General features: G+C 39.9%; 1 protein-coding gene across 4 annotated transcripts in view; it reads left to right on the top strand.

Annotated features, from left to right (window-relative positions):
* Positions 1-19061, top strand: part of FNBP1L (formin binding protein 1 like) — a 122210-nt gene that overhangs the window by 92303 nt on the left and 10846 nt on the right. For 3 of the 4 annotated variants that reach the window (XM_050962477.1, XM_050962478.1, XM_050962476.1), the window contains 6 exons: positions 466-570; positions 1185-1313; positions 6556-6702; positions 8169-8372; positions 10721-10879; positions 14416-14430. In XM_050962477.1, coding sequence (XP_050818434.1) covers positions 466-570; positions 1185-1313; positions 6556-6702; positions 8169-8372; positions 10721-10879; positions 14416-14430 — 759 coding nt within the window. The remainder of the gene's footprint in view (positions 1-465; positions 571-1184; positions 1314-6555; positions 6703-8168; positions 8373-10720; positions 10880-14415; positions 14431-19061) is intronic. The other variant, XM_050962479.1, reaches the window with a different exon arrangement.

Raw genomic sequence — 19061 nt, 5'->3', positions numbered from 1 at the left:
TATCTTGTCATTTAACATAATTGTAACAAATTGGTTAAAGAAATTAATTTTAAAATTATATAGATGTCTGGGTCCAGATTTGGATTTTCTTCCCCAGTATCTTCTTGCGTGCCCTCACTCCCCCGCCATCTGAATTTGAGCTAAAATCTAGACCCAGCTGTTCTTTATAAATAAATTTGTCTCTGTAATTGGGTGTTCGTTATTTGGTTGATTGTATAATAATTTTAAAACCTATTTTGAACATTTCTGTGCTGGCACCCCATTAAGGTAAATGGCGCAAGTTAAAACCTCTGGAGAAAGGGTGGTTTGCAGATCGAACAAGACAGCAGTGCCTTGATTTTCAGAGTGAAGGCTCTTCTCAGCCAGGATTAATGGAAACTTTAAATGGAAGCTTAGATATCTAGGTTTTGAAGTTGCTGTAACTGTTGGTTTGTTAGTACAATATAGTTTTCATGATTTTTATAGAGCAAAAAGAAATTTGAAAGAGAGTGCAGAGAGGCAGAAAAGGCACAGCAAAGCTATGAAAGACTGGACAACGACACCAATGCAACCAAGGCCGACGTTGAGAAGGTAAGACACATGACACTTCTTCCTCTCCTCCTTCTTGTTGTTACTATTATTAGAAAATGTTAATTTTTGATGGCTTTATTTTTCGTAGCAATATTTGAACAGCATAATATATTTATTTACATATTTTAGGCAATATCAAAGTAACAGTATAATTCATCTTTTAAAACTTAATATACAGTGTAGTGAGGCAGTGTGTCAACATATTGACATATTTTAGTCCTTTTTTTAATTATTCAAAGGATGATCACAGAGCAAATTACAGGTAATGTCTAAGACAGAAGCTGTAGATGGGGTTATTCGTCTGATGTAATTTGTGGTGTAATGTGCTTAGAATCTAGTTTAATAGATTCTATTGTATTTTTCTGAACCACCTTTAGTCCAGGGAAGTTTTTTATGGCAGTTTCTAAATATGACCTGTAGATTGACATTACAAATTTAGTGGCACTCACATTCCTTCCCTTTTTGTTAATTATAGGAATAAATGTTTGTGCCTCCACAGCTACTGTGACTAATGTTTTTAATGTAATTGGTGGGAAAGCTAGTTAAAGTAATGTTACATTTCTTTTGAGAGAACGCGAATGAGGCATGTTTGTACTGATGTGACTTCCCATTAGGCTAAGCAACAATTAAACCTGCGTACACACATGGCAGATGAAAACAAAAATGAATATGCTGCACAACTACAGAATTTTAATGGAGAGCAACACAAACATTACCACATTGTCATTCCTCAGATTTACAAGGTAAAACAATATTTAATAAAATTAATTTCTTTATTTTTTGAGGGGAAAGAGGATTTCAAAATTTAAAGAAAGAGATCATCTTGGTAGATCACTTCAACACCTAAACTGATATAAGATATCTAAAGCATATATGTCTAGGTTTTTATTAGGTTACATGTATTGTTCATAGCAATTAGATTTAGAAATGTAATTAAAATACTGTTATAGTTTCTGAGAATATTGTTATAAATAGCAAGCTTCCTTTTGTTTGCTTGAATACTAGCATCATATTGCAAAAGAAGAAAATGTTTCTTTCAAGGACATAGATTCTGTGCAGCATTCATTTAATACAAAGTGATCAATGGATGGCAACAAACTGGAAATCCTTCAAAGGTCTTGAAGTCTGTTGAAGCATTTCTGATAACACTGGGAACTTCGCAGGCTACTCCTCATCACTCCCGTAACCGCCTTGGTCACTGGGGCACCATCACTGATGAGCAATCAACCAATTGTCTCCACTCCTGATGATTGTGTGTCAGTACTTGAGTCTCTGCGCAGTCCATTCCTGTCCACTCTTTTACATTGTCAATCCATCTCTTCTTCTGTCTACCTCTTCTACTCTTCCCTTGTATTGTCCCTTGGAGGATGATCTTGGATAGGCCAGATGTTCTTGTTACATGTCCATATCACTTCAGTTTGCGCTTCTTCACGGTCTTCAGGAGGTCATCATATGACCCAGCACGTTGGGTGATTATTTTACAGAAGTATCTTATCTCTACTACCTGCATTTTCCGTTCAAGTTCTGGATTCGTAAGGATCCATGTCTCGCACACACACATAAAAATGGAGATGACCATAGCGTGCAGCAATGTCAGTTTGGATTCCAGAGAGATGTTCTTATTCCTCCAAATTGGCTTTAGCTTTGCCACTGCTGCTGTTATTTGCACAGTTCTTGCCTGAATTTCAGTGATGATTGCCTCTAAATACTTGAACTGCTTCACTGTCTCCATCTCTTGTCCACTGACAGTGATGGAGCTGATCCCATCATATTTGTTTGTCATCAGCTTGGTTTTCTCTGCACTGATTTCCATGCCATATTTTGCGAAGGATTCATCTAATCATTTCACAAGATTGGCAAGTTCATCTTTGCTGCCTGCCAGGCCATCAATGTCATCAGCGAACGGAAGATTTGAGATTGTTTGCCCCCCCAGTTGTGACTGTGCATATGTGATCTTCTAGGGCATCAGTCATTATGCGCTCCAAGTAGATGTTGAACAGTGTGGGCAAAAGAAGGCAGCCATGCCGGACTCCAACAGTGGTGTGAAACCATTCTTCTATTCTGCTCTTGACGAGAACTGCACTTCTGGCCATGGCATACCGTTGTTTAATGGTCAGAATAAGCTTATGATCAACGTTGTACTTCATGGTTGCCCAGAGAGCTTTGTGCCGTACTCTGTCAAACGCCTTCTTGAAGTCAACAAAGACGTGGTAGGTGTCCTGCTGGTGTTGTAAGTACTACTTACGTAGAACACGAAGGTTGAAAATCTGTTCTGTAGTACTTCTTCCAGCACAAAAACCAGCCTGTTCTTCAGCGATGATGTTGTCTGCTTGTGGCTTCAATCTGTTCAATATGGCTTTCAACATCACTGGGATGGCTAATTAAGCTTATGGTTTGGTAATTTTGACACAATTGCAGGTTGTCTTTCTTTGGCAGAGTGATGATTAGTGACTGTGTGATGTGTTGTCTTTCTTTGGCAGAGTGATGATTAGTTACAGAGAGGGCCACTCTCTGGTCTGTCAGATCTTGTTGCAGATCTTGGTGAGTACATCTATTACTATTTCTCCTCCGAATTTCATCAGTTCAGCTGGGATGTTGTCAATACCTGCAGCCTTTCCATTCTTGAGTGATTTCACAGCTGTCTCCACTTCTTCACATAGTATTGGAAAGTCCTCCTCCTCTGTTCAGTCTGGGCTGTCTAAGATACTAGGATCTGCATTTGTCTGGTGGTTGTATAGATCAGAGCAGTATTTTGTCCACCTATTGATGATGTCCCTTTCTTCTATAAGGCTGTTCCCTTCTTTGTCTTGAATTGTGTTAGCTTTGGTCCATCTTTTCTTAATCAGATCTTTTACAACTTGGAAGGCTCCTTTGCTATTTTTATTATTGATACACTCTTCAATTTTAGAGCATTGTTTTTCAATCCATATCTCCTTGGCCACCTTCATTCCTTTCTTGATCTTTCTGCCAATCCCTCTATATTTATCAGCTCCCTCAGTGCTGTTCTTGTCTCTCTTAAGTTTTCTTCTAATATCACACATTTGTAGTATTTCATTTGTGACCCATGGTTTTGTCTTCTTACGATGTTTCCCAAGGATGTCCATTGCTGCCTCATTCATCACAGCTTTGAAATTATTGATCATTGTTTCTACGTCTTCCTCTAGAGCAAGCAGTGGGGCAAATTTTCCACCGATCATTGCTTGGAATGATACTGCAATGTTTCGGTCTCTGAGTCTGGTGAACTTTGGCCTGACGATTTTCCTTAACCGCAGCCAAAAATTTAGCATCACAAGGTCATGATCACTTCCAATATCAGCACCAGGGAAGCTCCTTGTTTTAGCTCTGTTAATCCCAGAACAAAATTGGTGCGTGTCAGGTTGATCATCTGGATGCTTTATGTGCTCCTAATGTGTTTGCAAGAACCAGATTCTTATAGCTGACAACCTCCAAAAGTCTCAATCCTCTCTCATTGGTTACTGCATTGCAGAAAGGGCCACAATAACCTTGCCAATCTGCCTATGCATCAGTACCCACAGTATCCATTTCAATCTCCTTGTACAATCAGGATATCTTTCTTGTGTACCTTATCAATGATGTCTTGGAGCTGATTGTAAAAATCTTCAATTTGATCATCGTCATAGTCTGTTATAGGAGCATAGACTTGTACCACTGTCATTAAACGGTACTGCCTTTTAGATGGACGTGGGTCTGGGGGCAAAATAGGCCCACTGCTCCTCCTGCATCTCATAAGAGGCGACTAAAATAGGGCTGCCTGGAGAAGGATGGGCTCTGCCAGGTTAGAAATTTGCCCAAGACTCACTATGTGGTGAGCAGGTTAACAATGTCCATACTGGATTGATCACATCCCAGGTTGTTAATGACTACGCCATCCGTCTCCCACCAGGGCGAGCACGACAAGTATACTGCTGGTGTAACCCCGACAAAGAGGATCCGTGGAAGAGATAACATCTCCATGGCCACGTGGAATGTAAGGCCATTGAGACAATTGGGAGGTTGAAAGAACGCACATATGAAATGGTACAATACACCTGGCACCTCCTAGGAATCTCTGAGATCAGATGGAAGAACTTTGGAGAAGTATTAACGGAAGAAGACCATATACTCTATTACAGTGGAGAGGACAAACATGTCAACGGTTTAGGATTTCTTATGCATAAAAATATCAAAAATTCAGTATTAGGATGCCGCCCAGTGTCCAGCAGCCTTATTTTCATCCATCACAGGCTACTACTGAGAATCAAAGTGAGAGGAAACAGAGGAAGAATGAAAACCTTAAATTCATTTACATGTTTAATAACCTGAGAATACTTGAGATTTTCCAGGAGCATGGGAGAGGATCACAAAAGAATTGTTTGTTTGAAACTCTAGGAATCCCAAGAGGAAATTTTTTTTCCTGGAATGCTACCTCCAGTGGATCTGTCAATAGAAGACTAAGGAAGGAATTGTAGTACATACCTGAGACTGCAGAAATCTGTGTATTAAGCAAAGACCCAAGAGGAAAAATTTTGATCATTTTTGTTTTCTCTTTTGATCAGAGACTTGGTTTATTACATTTCTCCAGGGTTAAAATACATTTTTTGTTATGAGAGATTACTCTTGTTTCCTGAAGTCCTTAGCAAATACGATCCCAAAGACCTAGTTTTGCTTTATTAAAGTGTTTTTCAACCTTTTTTCATGTGCGGACCCCTAAAAATTTTCATATGGAAGGTGCAGATCTCTTTGGAAATCTTAGACATAGTCTGTGGACCCCCAGGGGTCAACAGACCACAGGTTGAAAACCTCTATTCTGTGGTAACAAAAGCCTTTTGCAGACCTCTTAGATATAGCCTGCGGACCCCCAGAGGTCCACGGAGCACAGATTGAAAACCACTGCTTTCTAAGGCTCTTACTTAGCACTTCTTTTTATTGTTTGTTTGCAAATCTTGAGTAGTATTTACAAGCAAATAATTACATGACTCAGCCGGTATAGTTTCATCTCAGGGAGATTATGTGAGATGCTGCTTGAGACATCTGCTTCTGTTAGGATAGATTTAGCAAAGGCTTTAAGCCTACCTGAGATGCCAGTTATTGTAACTAATAGGCTGAGTTTTGAATAGATTTTATAGTGTCTTTTTATAGTAAGAATGGGATGAGCTCTAGATATGCATCATTATATAAATAATGGATTATTGTGTTTTGTTTTGTTTTGTTTTTAAATTTGCTCAAGGGTGTCTGGGATTTTGAACTTAATGGTCCCTTTTTCTGTTTTAAATGTAGGACTAGCCAACATCCAATGAGATACTTGGATAAGAAATGGTTCTAGTTGGCTTTCATCACAAAGATTATGTAACATTGATTTTTTTTGTTGTTCTCCAGTACACATCTCTTGCAGGAAAGGGTTTGTGTTTTAAATGGGATATTAGAATTTTGTCCTATTTGTACATGATATTCATATCCTTTCCCCATGTTTTTATTAATTTCTGTTCTATTGGCAATGTGTGTGAAATGGAAGGAAAGTTCAAAACAAAAACAAGACTTAAAAGAAAAAAGCCTCAATTTTTTGTCAGCTAAGATTAGAAAGAATCACATGGGTGAGGGAGGTTAGACGATGGGAAATTCAGCCAGTTGTCCTACACAGTTTTCCAAATTTTATCTGAAATGTTTCTTAATTAAAGGAAGTGTCTATGTGATTAAGGGGGTGGAGAAGCAGACTCTGACAATAGGAAACCTTGTGTTTCCAAATATTGTCTTTAATAAAGAGTATCCAGTCTTCCTGATTACACTGTGTTCTGTACATCTTTTGCTAAAAAAAGTGTCAGTGACAAAATGTATTTAAAGAATATTATTTTTATTTAGTTGTATTCAGTTTTGTCCTTATACTGGACAAAGAAGTTCCATACTTTGATATAAAATGGCTCCTGAATCTGCAGGATGAACAAGGAATATCAGTAAACAAAATTATATTATCTTTTTTCTTCTTTGTAGCATCTTCAAGAAATGGATGAACGGAGGACCATCAAGCTTAGTGAATGTTATAAAGGTTTTGCTGATTCTGAGCGCAAAGTTATTCCCATAATCTCTAAATGTTTAGAAGGAATGATTCTTGCAGCAAAATCAGTTGATGAATGCAGAGTAAGTGAATTCAGCTCATTTTCTTTTTTAATATGCATGAGTAAGTTAACTAATATGGGAGCCATGGGGCATATTATTGAAAGGGGGGGAAATACACTAAATATTTCAGATTTATATTGTCCACTTATCTTTTAATCTAAATGAGCGATATCCTGAAGTTAACGTCGTCTTTGAGCGTTTTACCTGAATAAAAAACGAGTTAAGACTTCAGGATTTGGTCAAAATGCTAATTTCCTGTTTTGATGTCAGTTGTCTACATCAAAAATTTTTCATGCTTTTTCATCCTTTTGGCTCATCTCTGTTAATGCAACCCCACTGGTACTTAGTACTCAGGTTGGCTTTGCACAAATGATCATTTCATCTTAACAGTCTATTTTGACAACTATGGTTGGGTAGCCAGGCCTGGATTAAACCAGTGTGAGTTTGTGATCGGGATGCTTCTTGACTGGAAACTAGGCTGACATCAATTTATTTTACATGAGCTACTGAAGAGCTGTCTGAAATAGACAGACAGCAGTTTGATCTCGCAAAGAACTAAGCGTAAAGACTGGAATGGTTATAAAGTCCAGTACTCACAAATTAGAAAATTCCAGAATTGTCTGCTTATGCAAACTTAATTGACCCTGTGGTTCATATATCATTTAAATTACATGATCACACTATATATATCTAAGATACTGTATTATGGGATTGATCCTACTCACTCAAATGGAAGTTTTGTCACTGACTTCAGCGGTAGCCGCACTGGACCTTATGTTAGTAATATCTAAAACCAAAACATTTTATAAAAGGAATTATATTGGGAAAGTATTTTTCATGTGTAATTAAAACAATTACAAAAAACAGTATATATATGAAAGCTCACTAATATGTCTGAAATAGGATGTATAAAATTAATTATTAGTGTGGAATGAAGGCAGATGCAATATTTGGTTTAATCTATAATATTAATATTTAAAACTCCTGTGTGTTACAGTATCTAAGTGTTATTTTACAAATGGAAGAATTGAGTTAGAGGGATTTATTGACATACCGAAGGCTATAGAGGGAGTCAGTGTCAGAATTGATCCTATAAACTTTGGATATCATGCTTCCTGGTCCCCCGGCTTAGCCACTAGACTACACCTCTGAATAGATTAGATCAGTGGTTTTCAACATTTTTTCATGTGTGGACCCCTAAAAAAATTTTGAATGGAGGTGTGGATCCCTTTGGAAATCTTTGACATAGTTTGTGCACTACTGGGGTGGTCTGCGAACCACAGATTGAAAACCCTTGGTTTACATGATAGTACAAGTGCTAACAGGAAAACTGTATCTTTAAGTATAATTATTCATTTGGAAAGAATATTCATGTCTGGAATTATCTTTTATGCAGTCCATATTGCTTCTGTTGTCTTGGGTGAGTATGTTTATAGCATAGCCAGTGCAGATTTTTTTTAAAGCTCACTGATGTTGCTTATATACAGGATTCTCAAATAGTGATAGACTCCTTCAAGTCTGGGTTTGAACCTCCTGGAGACTTCCCATTTGAGGATTACAGTCAGCATATTTACAGGACTGTCTCTGATGGATCCATCAGTACACCAAAGCAGGAAGGAATGAAGATCGATCCAAAAACCACTGTGGGCAAGGCTAAGGGCAAGCTGTGGCTTTTTGGAAAGAAGCCAAAGGTAAGAATTGTGAAGTTACTATTCCCAAATAAAAATGTGCTCAGGATTTGTAATTTGTGGTAGAAGGAATTACTTCTTCTAAAGGTGACTCACAAAAGAAAATTAAATTACATGCCATCCCTTTTACTTTGCAGGTAGAGGTACCAAATGGATTCTACTATTTGTTGCTGGTTTTGAAAGTTTGTGATAATATTTTCATAAACATGGTTTCTGTTTGAAAACATGAAATATTTGGTCATATAGTAAAACATCTAATTTTTCAGAGTTTCTTATAGACAGGTGCCAAAGGGAAATCTTAAGACTAAACAAATAAAAGAATTAAGAGTTATAAAACTACTTTTGATAAAAATGTTAAAACAGAGATGTTACTCCTCTCTTACTTCTGTGCATGTAGGTTTAATTGATACTTTCTGTGAAAGATGCCTTCATGGACCAACAAAAGGGGCCACTAATACTGATGCTGGCTATTTAAATAAGTAATTGAACCTACAAAGATTAAATTACATATATTTTAGATCTTTTTTACTTGTTCCGTATTAGACCGTATAAACAAATCATTTAATTATTCCCAGAAATTTTAATGAGGACTCTCAATGCTGCTAGTCATTAGCAACTTAGTGAAATAGAAAAGCTTTATTATGATGAAAGAACTACTCTCCAGACTTCTTTCCACTTGGGATTTATGTTTTTGCAGATAATATTCCAGATATACGAGTCTTCTCTAAGGGAAGAGATAGAATATCTAATTCCTGCATCCTCTTGGTAGCACATTTTCTAATTGCTCCTGTGTGGTAGCAATGAAAACCTGGATTATTTACTTTTCATCCACTGTAATTATTAACTGTAATATATCACTTTATCATGCTAACATAGTTTACTAGTATTTGTCTAGAGGGCTACACAAGAGATTAGGACTGAATTTAAATTAAAGGACACCATCAATTTGAAAATCATACTTCTGCCTGAAAATTTTAGCCATGGCCTCATCTGGTGTAAATTGGCTAGTTCCACTGAAATAATGAAGCTGTGCTGATTTACACCTGCTGAGGACCTGTCCTTTTGTTCTTACTTTAATTATCATTAACACCTAAGATGACTGTAGTTGAAAGAAGGTATCAGGAAAAAAAATTCTCTCTCTTCCCCAGTTTTACTTTGTACATTTGATAGCACTTTGTATATTGTCACTGTTTCCTTTGTAGAGTCATGCTACAATTCTGCAAATACTTACCCACTGAGTAGTGCTGCTGAACAGAGTGGACCAAATCATGTGTAAAGTTTTGTCATATATAATGGTTACGTGCATTGCAGAATGGAAGCTTATGTCAGTGTTTCTAATTTTCTGGGGGGAAAAAAACAGTAACAAGGGAGCATACTTTTTTATTAAGTATTTTTTTTAAAAATCAGAGTATTATTTAAACAATTTGTAACAGAAACTGGATTTTTTTAAACTGACTTTTAAAAATTATGGTTGATGAGCTAGCTGGATGTTGATGTTAGCCTTTGTGACTTGATGTATCTGTGAATCTGGTGGGTCTTAATTTGCATTTCAAGATACTCGGCTCTTTGTAGATGGTAAGTTCAGCTGAGATGGTAGTTTTTTGCAAGAGGAAAGAACTATAGAAGATGGAGGAGAAGTGTATAGCAGATGAGGGAAAAGCAGATTGGAAAAGGAGTAGGGAGGAGGAGATGAGGTTAGAGGTGAGTGATTTAAAACAAAAGTGGAGGAAGAATGAGGACATTAAAGAAGCTGTAATGGTGAGGAAAGCCATACACCTAATGTTAAAGTCCAAAGACAGTGAATCTACCTTACCTACTTCAATAGTTCCCCACAGCTGGGATTACAGATTTGTCTCTCTGTGTCTGGCCTGTTTAGGGACATCATAATTGTAATTCTGGGTTTAGCCTATCACATATAATGGAAAAAACCTTACAGAGAAGGAGGAGCAGTGCAGGGTGAGGAAGAGCAGGAGTCCAGAAGGATAGTGACAAGGGTTAGGGAATACTGAAGATGCTATTGGGAAGTATAAAGAAAGGAGACTATCTCAGGTACGTGGGTATTGCTAGGATCTTGGAAATTGAGTGGAAAGTATTCTTAATCTTGTATTCTTTATCTGCACTAATTTTAACTCAAAAGACTAATTCTGAATAAAACAGTTTAGAAACATGACTATCTTTGCTCTGCAAACTGTTTTAACGTTGATACAGTTATGGTGGTAAATCTTCTAGTAAAACGTGCTATGAACCGTTTTTGTGTTGGATGGAGATTTTGTTACTGAAAAACAGAATTTTCATTTTAAAATTACTTTGAACATTTGGCTTATTTTTTCCTTTCTTTATTTCCATATTAGCCACAGTCCCCACCCCTTACCCCTACTAGTTTATACACATCCACTTCTCCTAATGGGTCCCAGTATCCCATATTCTCCATTGAACCAGTGCATTATTGCATGAGTGACATAAAAACAGGGAAGCCCAGAATTCCTTCTTTCAGAAGCCTCAAAAGAGGGGTAAGTTTGATCACCAGTTGAAAATGCATGATGGGCTATGAAGTGTGTTTGTGGTGTGGCTTTTCTGATACCCTCCACCCTCATTATAAGGCTCGCTCTGGTATAACACTCTGACAAAAGGTCACTTTTAAGGTACTTTGCTCTCTGTTACATAATAGTTACCTTCATTTTAAAAAAAATTTATAACATTAAAAATGTTTGAGTCCAAAAGGAAAGTGTTATAAAGAGGGTGCTGAGTATGTGTTTGAAATCTTTTTTGTTGTTGTGCACATTCACAAATGTCTTACCTCCATCATGTAATGCATTTTTGCAGTAATTTATCATTGGGTGTATAGTCATCACTAAAGAAATTGACATGTCTTATTTGCTGATGTCTTACTAAAATAGTAGAAGTTGATTTCCGAGAAACTGAATTACAAGGGGAAAACCCATCTCTCATTATAGTTTAAATGTGATAGTGTGCACTTTTTAACACATTAAACCATCATTCATTTCTTATAATGTATTATAATTTTTTTAATGTAATGTACATTGATAGTTAAACTGCTTTTGCTTCCTAAAGGTTTTTATTTTTTGTAAAATACCTTGCCTCAATTATAAATTACTACTAAATGTCACTTTCTGAGATTTATTAGGGGAATGCATTTACTAATTTATAATAGCATATTCAGCAAATTTGTTCTGTTGACAAAAAAATTGAAAAGTTGAAATGGTTTCCTAGAAACATATATTGTACTAGTGAAAAATGAACTGGCAGTATCCCATTATGTCAGTGAAACAGTCTGCCTTGTTTATGTAAAATTTATAGCATTTGTTGATATCCATAATCAGAAATTTAGATATATATATATATGGTTGGATTTATATAATTCTTTTTCTGATATTGAAAATGAAATAAACCCTCTGTTTCACACTGTATACAACCATGGCAGATTCTGTTGCTCTAGAGTGGAGATCAAAGTCCAACGTCATATGACATTCCAGTTAATGATTAGAGGAGCCCTGGCTGTTAGTTGATTATATTTCAGATTATTTTAAATTTACATTCTTTAATTTACCTTATCTAGTGCCTGGTTACTCCAAACTCTCCAGTTATTCTGTATACCACCCCTTATATACAGAAGCGTAGGTTGCAGAAAACCCTTGTGGACATCTAAGATCTTTATAAAGGACAGATTTCCCCTTCCTCTCCTTCTGTGTTAATTGATCAAAACTTGCTTTGGTCAGGAGAGTATAAGGAAATTCCTTCAATGCTGTTGATTAATGAGGTATGGGAGGTTCTTGAAATTACACTAATCTTTTCTGCTTTCTCTTGATTACTGAATATGCCTGCTAATTACTCAGGAAGCAAGGCCCGATAGGAGTTTTAATCAAGTAGGCTATTTTATTACATGTAAAAATCATCTAGGGGCAGTTTTATTATATGAACAGAAAATGAAGTGCATCTTAAATGAAGTTTTTTATTTTAAAATGCACTGATCACAATGCAAAACAGAAAGGTTAGCGAATGTGATCAAATATGGCATTAATTAAAATTTATAAAGATCATTCAAGCTTCTACAGATCTGAGCTCAGCTCAGTGGAAGTCCCACAATACCAAACATTATTCTCTCTTGTAAACCTTCAGGGCAGCAAATATTATTGTTAGTTTCATTTTGAAAAACTTTGCAATATCATGCAAGTACTTTAAAATACTACTTTAACAAATGTCAAGGGAATTGATGCATCCTTTTGCAAGCTGAACAATTTACCATAGTTGTAAAAAAAATTCCTGTCATATGGCAATTTAATATTGTATACATTTTCCATCAAAATATATAAAAATATTTCAGATATTGTACATTGTCACTATTTAACACACACACAACTGTGATTTCCACTCTTTTATTGCTGTAAAACATTTTCTCAATGGGATTGACATTCTCTACTATCAAATGACATTTTAATTTGCTTTGTTTTTTAATTTAAATTCACCAGTAAATTGCCAAATAATATGCAGAGAAGCTGAGTATGTTGGATATTTTGTTTATCTGCCTTGTCCAGGATTTTGCTCAAGGAATATTTGAACAAGGCAATAAACAGGAAACTGCTCTCATTACTCTGTGCTTCGTGCATCATCAAGAGTCCCCATCAGCAACTGTGTGTAACAGAAAACAAATTAAAACTATAGGGGTTTTCTTTGTTCACTGTTACCATTGCCCCTCTGAAATGAGCAGAAATGTAGCTATGTTGTTTATTTAATGAGAAGGAGAAACCCAAATGTCATTCCATGCTATAAATTAAGGGAAAGTGATTCTGCAAACCAGACACATCAGATAATGGGTAGTTTTTGTCACTTATTTGTTAAAATGCATTATTATTTATTCTACTTCCAATTTGTAATTGTCAAAGAGTTTAATGCTGTGAAAGGTGCCAGCTTGATATCAGTTTGAATGGAAATGCCAGCTTTAAAACAGACCTATCATAAGCAATGAAACTGTAAGTCTCACCCATGCTTCTCGGCCAGTTCTCCTCAGTGCGTGTCTGGGGAGATTACCTCTAGAAAGCAGAGTAGTTCAGTCTATGTCCCTATCACATTACTAGAATTTACTGAGCTTGCTAGCCAGGGTGTTTTTAATAAAGGTGGATTTTTAGGTAGAAACTTGTTAGAAAGTTGCTTAAATGGGACCTCTAACCTTTCATGTATGCCACTCGTCAGCAGTCAGAGCGTAATCCCATTTGGTCACAACTGATGTGGTGAATATGAATCACTGATACATTGATGAAAGGGTCCTTTCTAACCCCTTCGTGGTGCTCTGCTTGAGAAGCTTAACATATTTGGTAGGATCACTCTTGAGTGTATGGCACGTCCCTAGGATATGGCACCTTATTGGAGCTGTACCAGTCTTCTCTGTCATAAGGTATTGCTTTGTCTCAGGAGAAAGTCCTGTTTATTCTCACCAGTTTGTCTATAGATTTTAATATTTTTGAGTATAGCGCAATGATCAATTGAACAGTTTAAAATGTAAAATTAAACTTTTAAGCTTGAAATGGCAGAGAAGAGATTTTGCGCCTTCCACAGGAAACCTCTTTATTTTTGTTCTGTTGGGATATTAACAATTTTGAAGTGATGCAGTGTATTCCTAGTCATGATTTACCAAATTTTTGTATATGGTAGACCAGCCCATCATCATCAAATTCTTCAGCTTTGTGCAGTGTTTGCTTTATATTTTGTTTTTCTCTAAACATATATTATTTAATCCTAAAATAAATAAGTTGTTAAATGAAGCCATGCGTTGTAATTCCACAAGGCAAACTACCCATTATCGTTCAGTGTAAGCTTTAATTGCCAATAATTCTCTCAGCATAGGTGCACTTCAAACTTGTATTTTGCTGTTTTTGTGCTGATAGTGAAGTGCATCATTTAATTTTGAGTTTGTAAAATTTTACTTTAAATATTTTAAAGATATATTTTTAGGAATAAACCTTCACTTCCTAAATGATGATTGCATGTAAATAATTTCCCGTTTCTTTCTGTTTTCAAATGAACTGTTCAGTGGTCGGTGAAGATGGTAAGCCTGTGTGCTGATCTGTCTGCTGTACTTCTGATAAAATAGCATGAAAGTAATCTTTTGAAATTGTTTCCATATCATAATTGCTTTGAATCAGGAGCTGAAATACATTTTCAGATTTTTCACCTTGCATACATGGCCTTTCGTTTTAATCATCCATGTTCAGTGTGAGCTAATTGGACATGTGATCTGGATGCAACTTATGTATGACTTAGAGTGAAGGTGGACAAATTTCATGTGTTGGTCATAACGAAAATATATTTCATGGTTTACCAGGGATTGTTAGAAAAGCTGTTAAAACTTTGCAGAATAGTTATATGAAAAGATTGTGCAAGTTGTATAAAAAGGGAAAGATAATAAGAATAATAAAGGTCTTTTGAACTTAATTTTTAGTGGTTGAAGGAAAAGTACATCTCTTTCCACTTGTACTGCCAAAGCTCTCAATTTGGATGAAAAATTCCAACACACACCTATCGGCATTTAGTTTCCTGGAGTGAATAAATGATATTCACAATAAGAATCCTGTTCTTCTAATTTTACTATAAGGTACCACTGATGTAAAAAGGCGGCCGGGGGTGGGTGAGAGAGGCAGGAGGAAAGTTTGTCCTTTCTTGTTTCTTTATGATGCGTAAAGAAAGCAATATGGTGGTGGCTGTGTTTTTTACATTAGAAATATCGGATCGTGATTTTCCTGGTTGTACTGAATGACTGAAGTAGTAGTGGAATGATGATATCACAAGTGACAAGGGACTGAAAACCATGCAGTTGAGAAGGGAAGAAATTTTTAGACACATTGTTTAAAACTTGGTGTGGGCTGGAGTTGGGTCAATGAATGCCCATTTAACTCAAAATCCTGACAGTTGGGAGAAACGCACTGCTTGTTAAATTCTCCCCTTTTCAGATTGTCTTTAATGCCAGATTCTTTTCCAGTGTTTAAAACAAACAACCCTCTAAATAACTAGCACATGAAGGATGCAGCATTTTTATCAATTGATATTATTAACTGTAAGGCTTGAACTTTTTTTTCTCCTCTCCCCAAACGCATTCTCTCTCTCTCTCTCTCTCTCTCACTCACTCTCTCATGCATATCTGTCGCTCAGGTGTGGGCTTTTGGCAACAACCTCTTAAAATTCATATGTATAAATACCCACGCACACTTAATTGAGAGGACATATAGGGGCTTATTCCTGCAATATACTGAAGTGAGGGAACTCATAGTGCCCATAATCCATACTATTTTGGGGAATACAATGAAAAAGTTGACAATGCTTCTGTAGCTTTGATTCAGGGTAGTTTCTGTAATCCACAGTTCTTCTTCGAGTGCTTGCTCATATCCATTCCAGTTAGGTGTGTGCGTGCCGCGTGCACGTTCGTCGGAAGATTTTTACCCTAGCAACACTCGGTGGGTCGGCTGGGCGGCCCCTGGAGTGGTGCCGCCATGGCGCCAGATATATACCCCTGCTGACCCAACCGCCCCTCAGTTCCTTTTTACCGCCCCTGTCGGTCGTTGGAACAGTGGAGTGCAGTTTTACTGACCTCCACCTCCCTAGCTACTCGTAGTTCCTTAGTTATTTTGTTGTGTATATAGTTCAAAGTTATATAGTTATAGTTAATTTTTATTGTTCATAGTTAGTGTATAGTTAAGAGGGGTTCGGGGCTTAGCCCCTTCCCCGCACCCGGTGCCGGGGCCCTTGCCCGGTTCACCGGGTGTCAAACCGTGCTAGGCCTGTTATAGCCGATGCCAATAGGAGATCCACACGACTCCTGCCTTAAGTGCCTCGGGGAATCTCACTTGACAGAAAAGTGTTGCATTTGCAAGGCTTTTAAGCCGAGAACAAAAAAGGAGCGGGACTTTCGACTAAAGCAGCTCCTCATGGAGGCGGCTCTTACCCCTCCGCCTTCGGCACCGAGCGTTGGTCAATCGAGCAGAAGCGCCTCCTCGGCACCGGACCACGCCGGTACTGCCAAGGCCTCTCGGCACTGGCCGTCGTCGGCACCGAAGTCGACTCGGCACCGCTCCCTCTCCCCAAGGTCGAGAAAGCCTAAGACTCCTGCTGCTTCTGTGCCACCTGCACTGCAGCCAGAGAGCTTGTCTAAGTTGGATCGCCCAGCACTGACACCTGCCGCGGCACCGATGACGTCAGCACCGTCGATTCTGGTCCCACAAGAGCCGTTGAGTCCGGTACCTGTCAGCTCCCCAGCGCGAGCCGTGCTTGAGCTTACTATTCCATCCACGCCGGAGACATTCTCAACGGCGAGGGATCTGATTGCCATGACGGAGTCAACGCTGCCTCAACCCCCGGCACCGCCGGTGCGGGTAATACAGTCTATTGGCAAACCTACCTTGATAAGACCATCCTCTGTCAGCATAGCAGAGCGGCACCGTTCACGATCACGGTCCTGCAGACGTTCCAGGTCCCGTCGGGAGTCCTGCTCCCGACACCGCTCGCAGTCCTGGTACCGTTCTCCTTCTTGGTACCGGTCGCACTTGTGACACCGGTCGGTATCCCGTTCGCCAGCCCGCTACTCTCGGCACCGTTCCAGCTCCAGGCACCGTGACTCCTGTAGCCGCTCCCGACGTCGAACCTCGAGATCTCGGTCGACCTCCAGGCACCGCTCCGGTCGCAGGTCCCGATCTTGTTCCCGGTACCGGTATGCCTCCCGGTACTGGTCCCCAGTGCTGGGTAGAGCATGGTCCACTAGAGACAGAGACTTTGCCCAGGGCTTTTCAGCACCTCCATGGCCATCCTGACATGCATCAGTGTCGTCCCACGTGGACAGCTCTTATGCTCAGGACCGCGATTCTGATGTGCCCACCAGAGTCTTCCAAGAGACCCAGGCCCAGGACCAAGGACCCCATCAGTGGTCTTTCTGGACACCTTGGGCGTACCACCAGGCCCAAGGCGTACCAGTAGTTCCGTCCCGCTCTGTCTCATCAGAGCACCGAGTGCCAGAGGCAACAGTTAGCTGTCCCCCTCCAACTGCTGCGGAGGAAGCCCCAGTTCATGCACCGGACTCCCAGGTTCCACTGGAGTAGGAGGTCGCCCAAGAGCAACAGGCCACACAGGACCCGCTTGTCGCCGGCATCTCCTCTTCCTCTTCTCCAGATGAGGTGGTGGGAGGAACATCCTCCTCGGGCCCTCCTCCAATCGACCTGAGAGCCCATCAAGACCTCCTAAGGAGGGTAGCACTCAATATGAACCTCCAGGTGGAGGAGTTCCCGGAGGTAGAGGACCCGGTAGTGGACATTCTATCGGCGGATGCTCCCACTAGAGTGGCCCTACCGTTTATTCGGACCATCCAGGCGAATGCTGATACTATGTGGCGGTCCCCAGCCTCTATCCCTCCTGCGGCCAGAGGAGTCGAGTGTAAATATATGGTGCCCTCTAAAGGGTACGAGTACTTGTATGTCCATCCTCCTCCCTGCTCACTAGTCGTCCAGTCCGTTAATGAGAGGGAATGCCATGGCCAGCAGGCGCCAGCCCCGAAATCGAAGGAGGCTAGGCGAATGGACCTACTCGGCCGCAAGGTGTACTCGGCAGGGGCCCTACAGCTCCAGGTGGCAAATCAACAAGCCTTGCTTAGCCGCTATAATTATAACACCTGGGTGGCAGTGGGTAAGTTTACGGAGCTTCTCCCTCAAGACTCCCGCCAAGAGTTGGCTGCCCTCTTGGAGGAAGGGAAAAAGGTGGCCAGAACTTCCCTCCAGGCCTTGTTGGATGCAGCAGACTCAGCAGCCAGGACTCTGGCCTTGGGTGTTGCCATGAGGCGCATCTCATGGCTTCAGGTTTCAAACCTTCCACTGGAGCTGCAGTATACCATTCAGGACTTGCCATTTGATGGTAAAGGCCTCTTCTCGGAAAAGACTGACCCCAGGCTGCAAAGCCTGAAGGACAACAGGGTCATAATGCACATGCATACGCCGGTGACCCAACGCAGGCCTTTCCGTCCCCAGCCTCACCGCCCATACTCTGTGCCTAGACGAAGACAGGACTTTGGCAGGCGGTGCAGCCGAGGTGGTCGCAGACTACCGTCAGGACCCCAAGGGGGCCAAAATCAAGGTCCCTCGTTACCACCACCGGGACCAAAGACGAACTTTTGAAGGTGCGCCCGAGGGCGGCGTACCAGTTACAGGTCAGGATCCCTCTCCTCCCTTCTCCAACCGTCTCTCCTACTTCCTCTCGGCGTGGTCCCAGTTAACTTCAGATCGCTGGGTCCTACGCATGGTGAAGTATGGGTACCACCTCCAATTTATTTCAACCCCACCCTCTAACCCTGTCCCTATTCAGGGACCCCTCTCACGAGCAATTCCTCTTACAAGAGGTGCAGACGCTCCTCGCCATAGGAACTATAGAGGAGGTACCGATGGACAAAAGGGGCAAGGGGTTTTACTCCCATTATTTCCTAATCCCCAATTCGAAGGGAGGTCTCAGACCTATCCTAGACCTGCGAAGACTCAACCAGTTTATGATAAAGTTGAAGTTCCGCATGGTGTCCCTGGGGACCATTATCCCATCTTTGGATCCTGGTATGCCGCCCTCGATATGAAGGATGTGTACTTTCACATCACCATCTTTCCTCCGCACAGGAGATACCTCCGCTTTGTAGCCAACCGTCAGCACTTCCAGTTT

Source organism: Gopherus flavomarginatus, chromosome 7 (genome assembly GCF_025201925.1).
Source record: "Gopherus flavomarginatus isolate rGopFla2 chromosome 7, rGopFla2.mat.asm, whole genome shotgun sequence".
Classification (NCBI taxonomy): Eukaryota; Metazoa; Chordata; order Testudines; family Testudinidae; genus Gopherus; species Gopherus flavomarginatus.
Note: the sequence above shows the minus strand (reverse complement) of the source record. Positions and strands in the feature narration are given on the sequence as shown.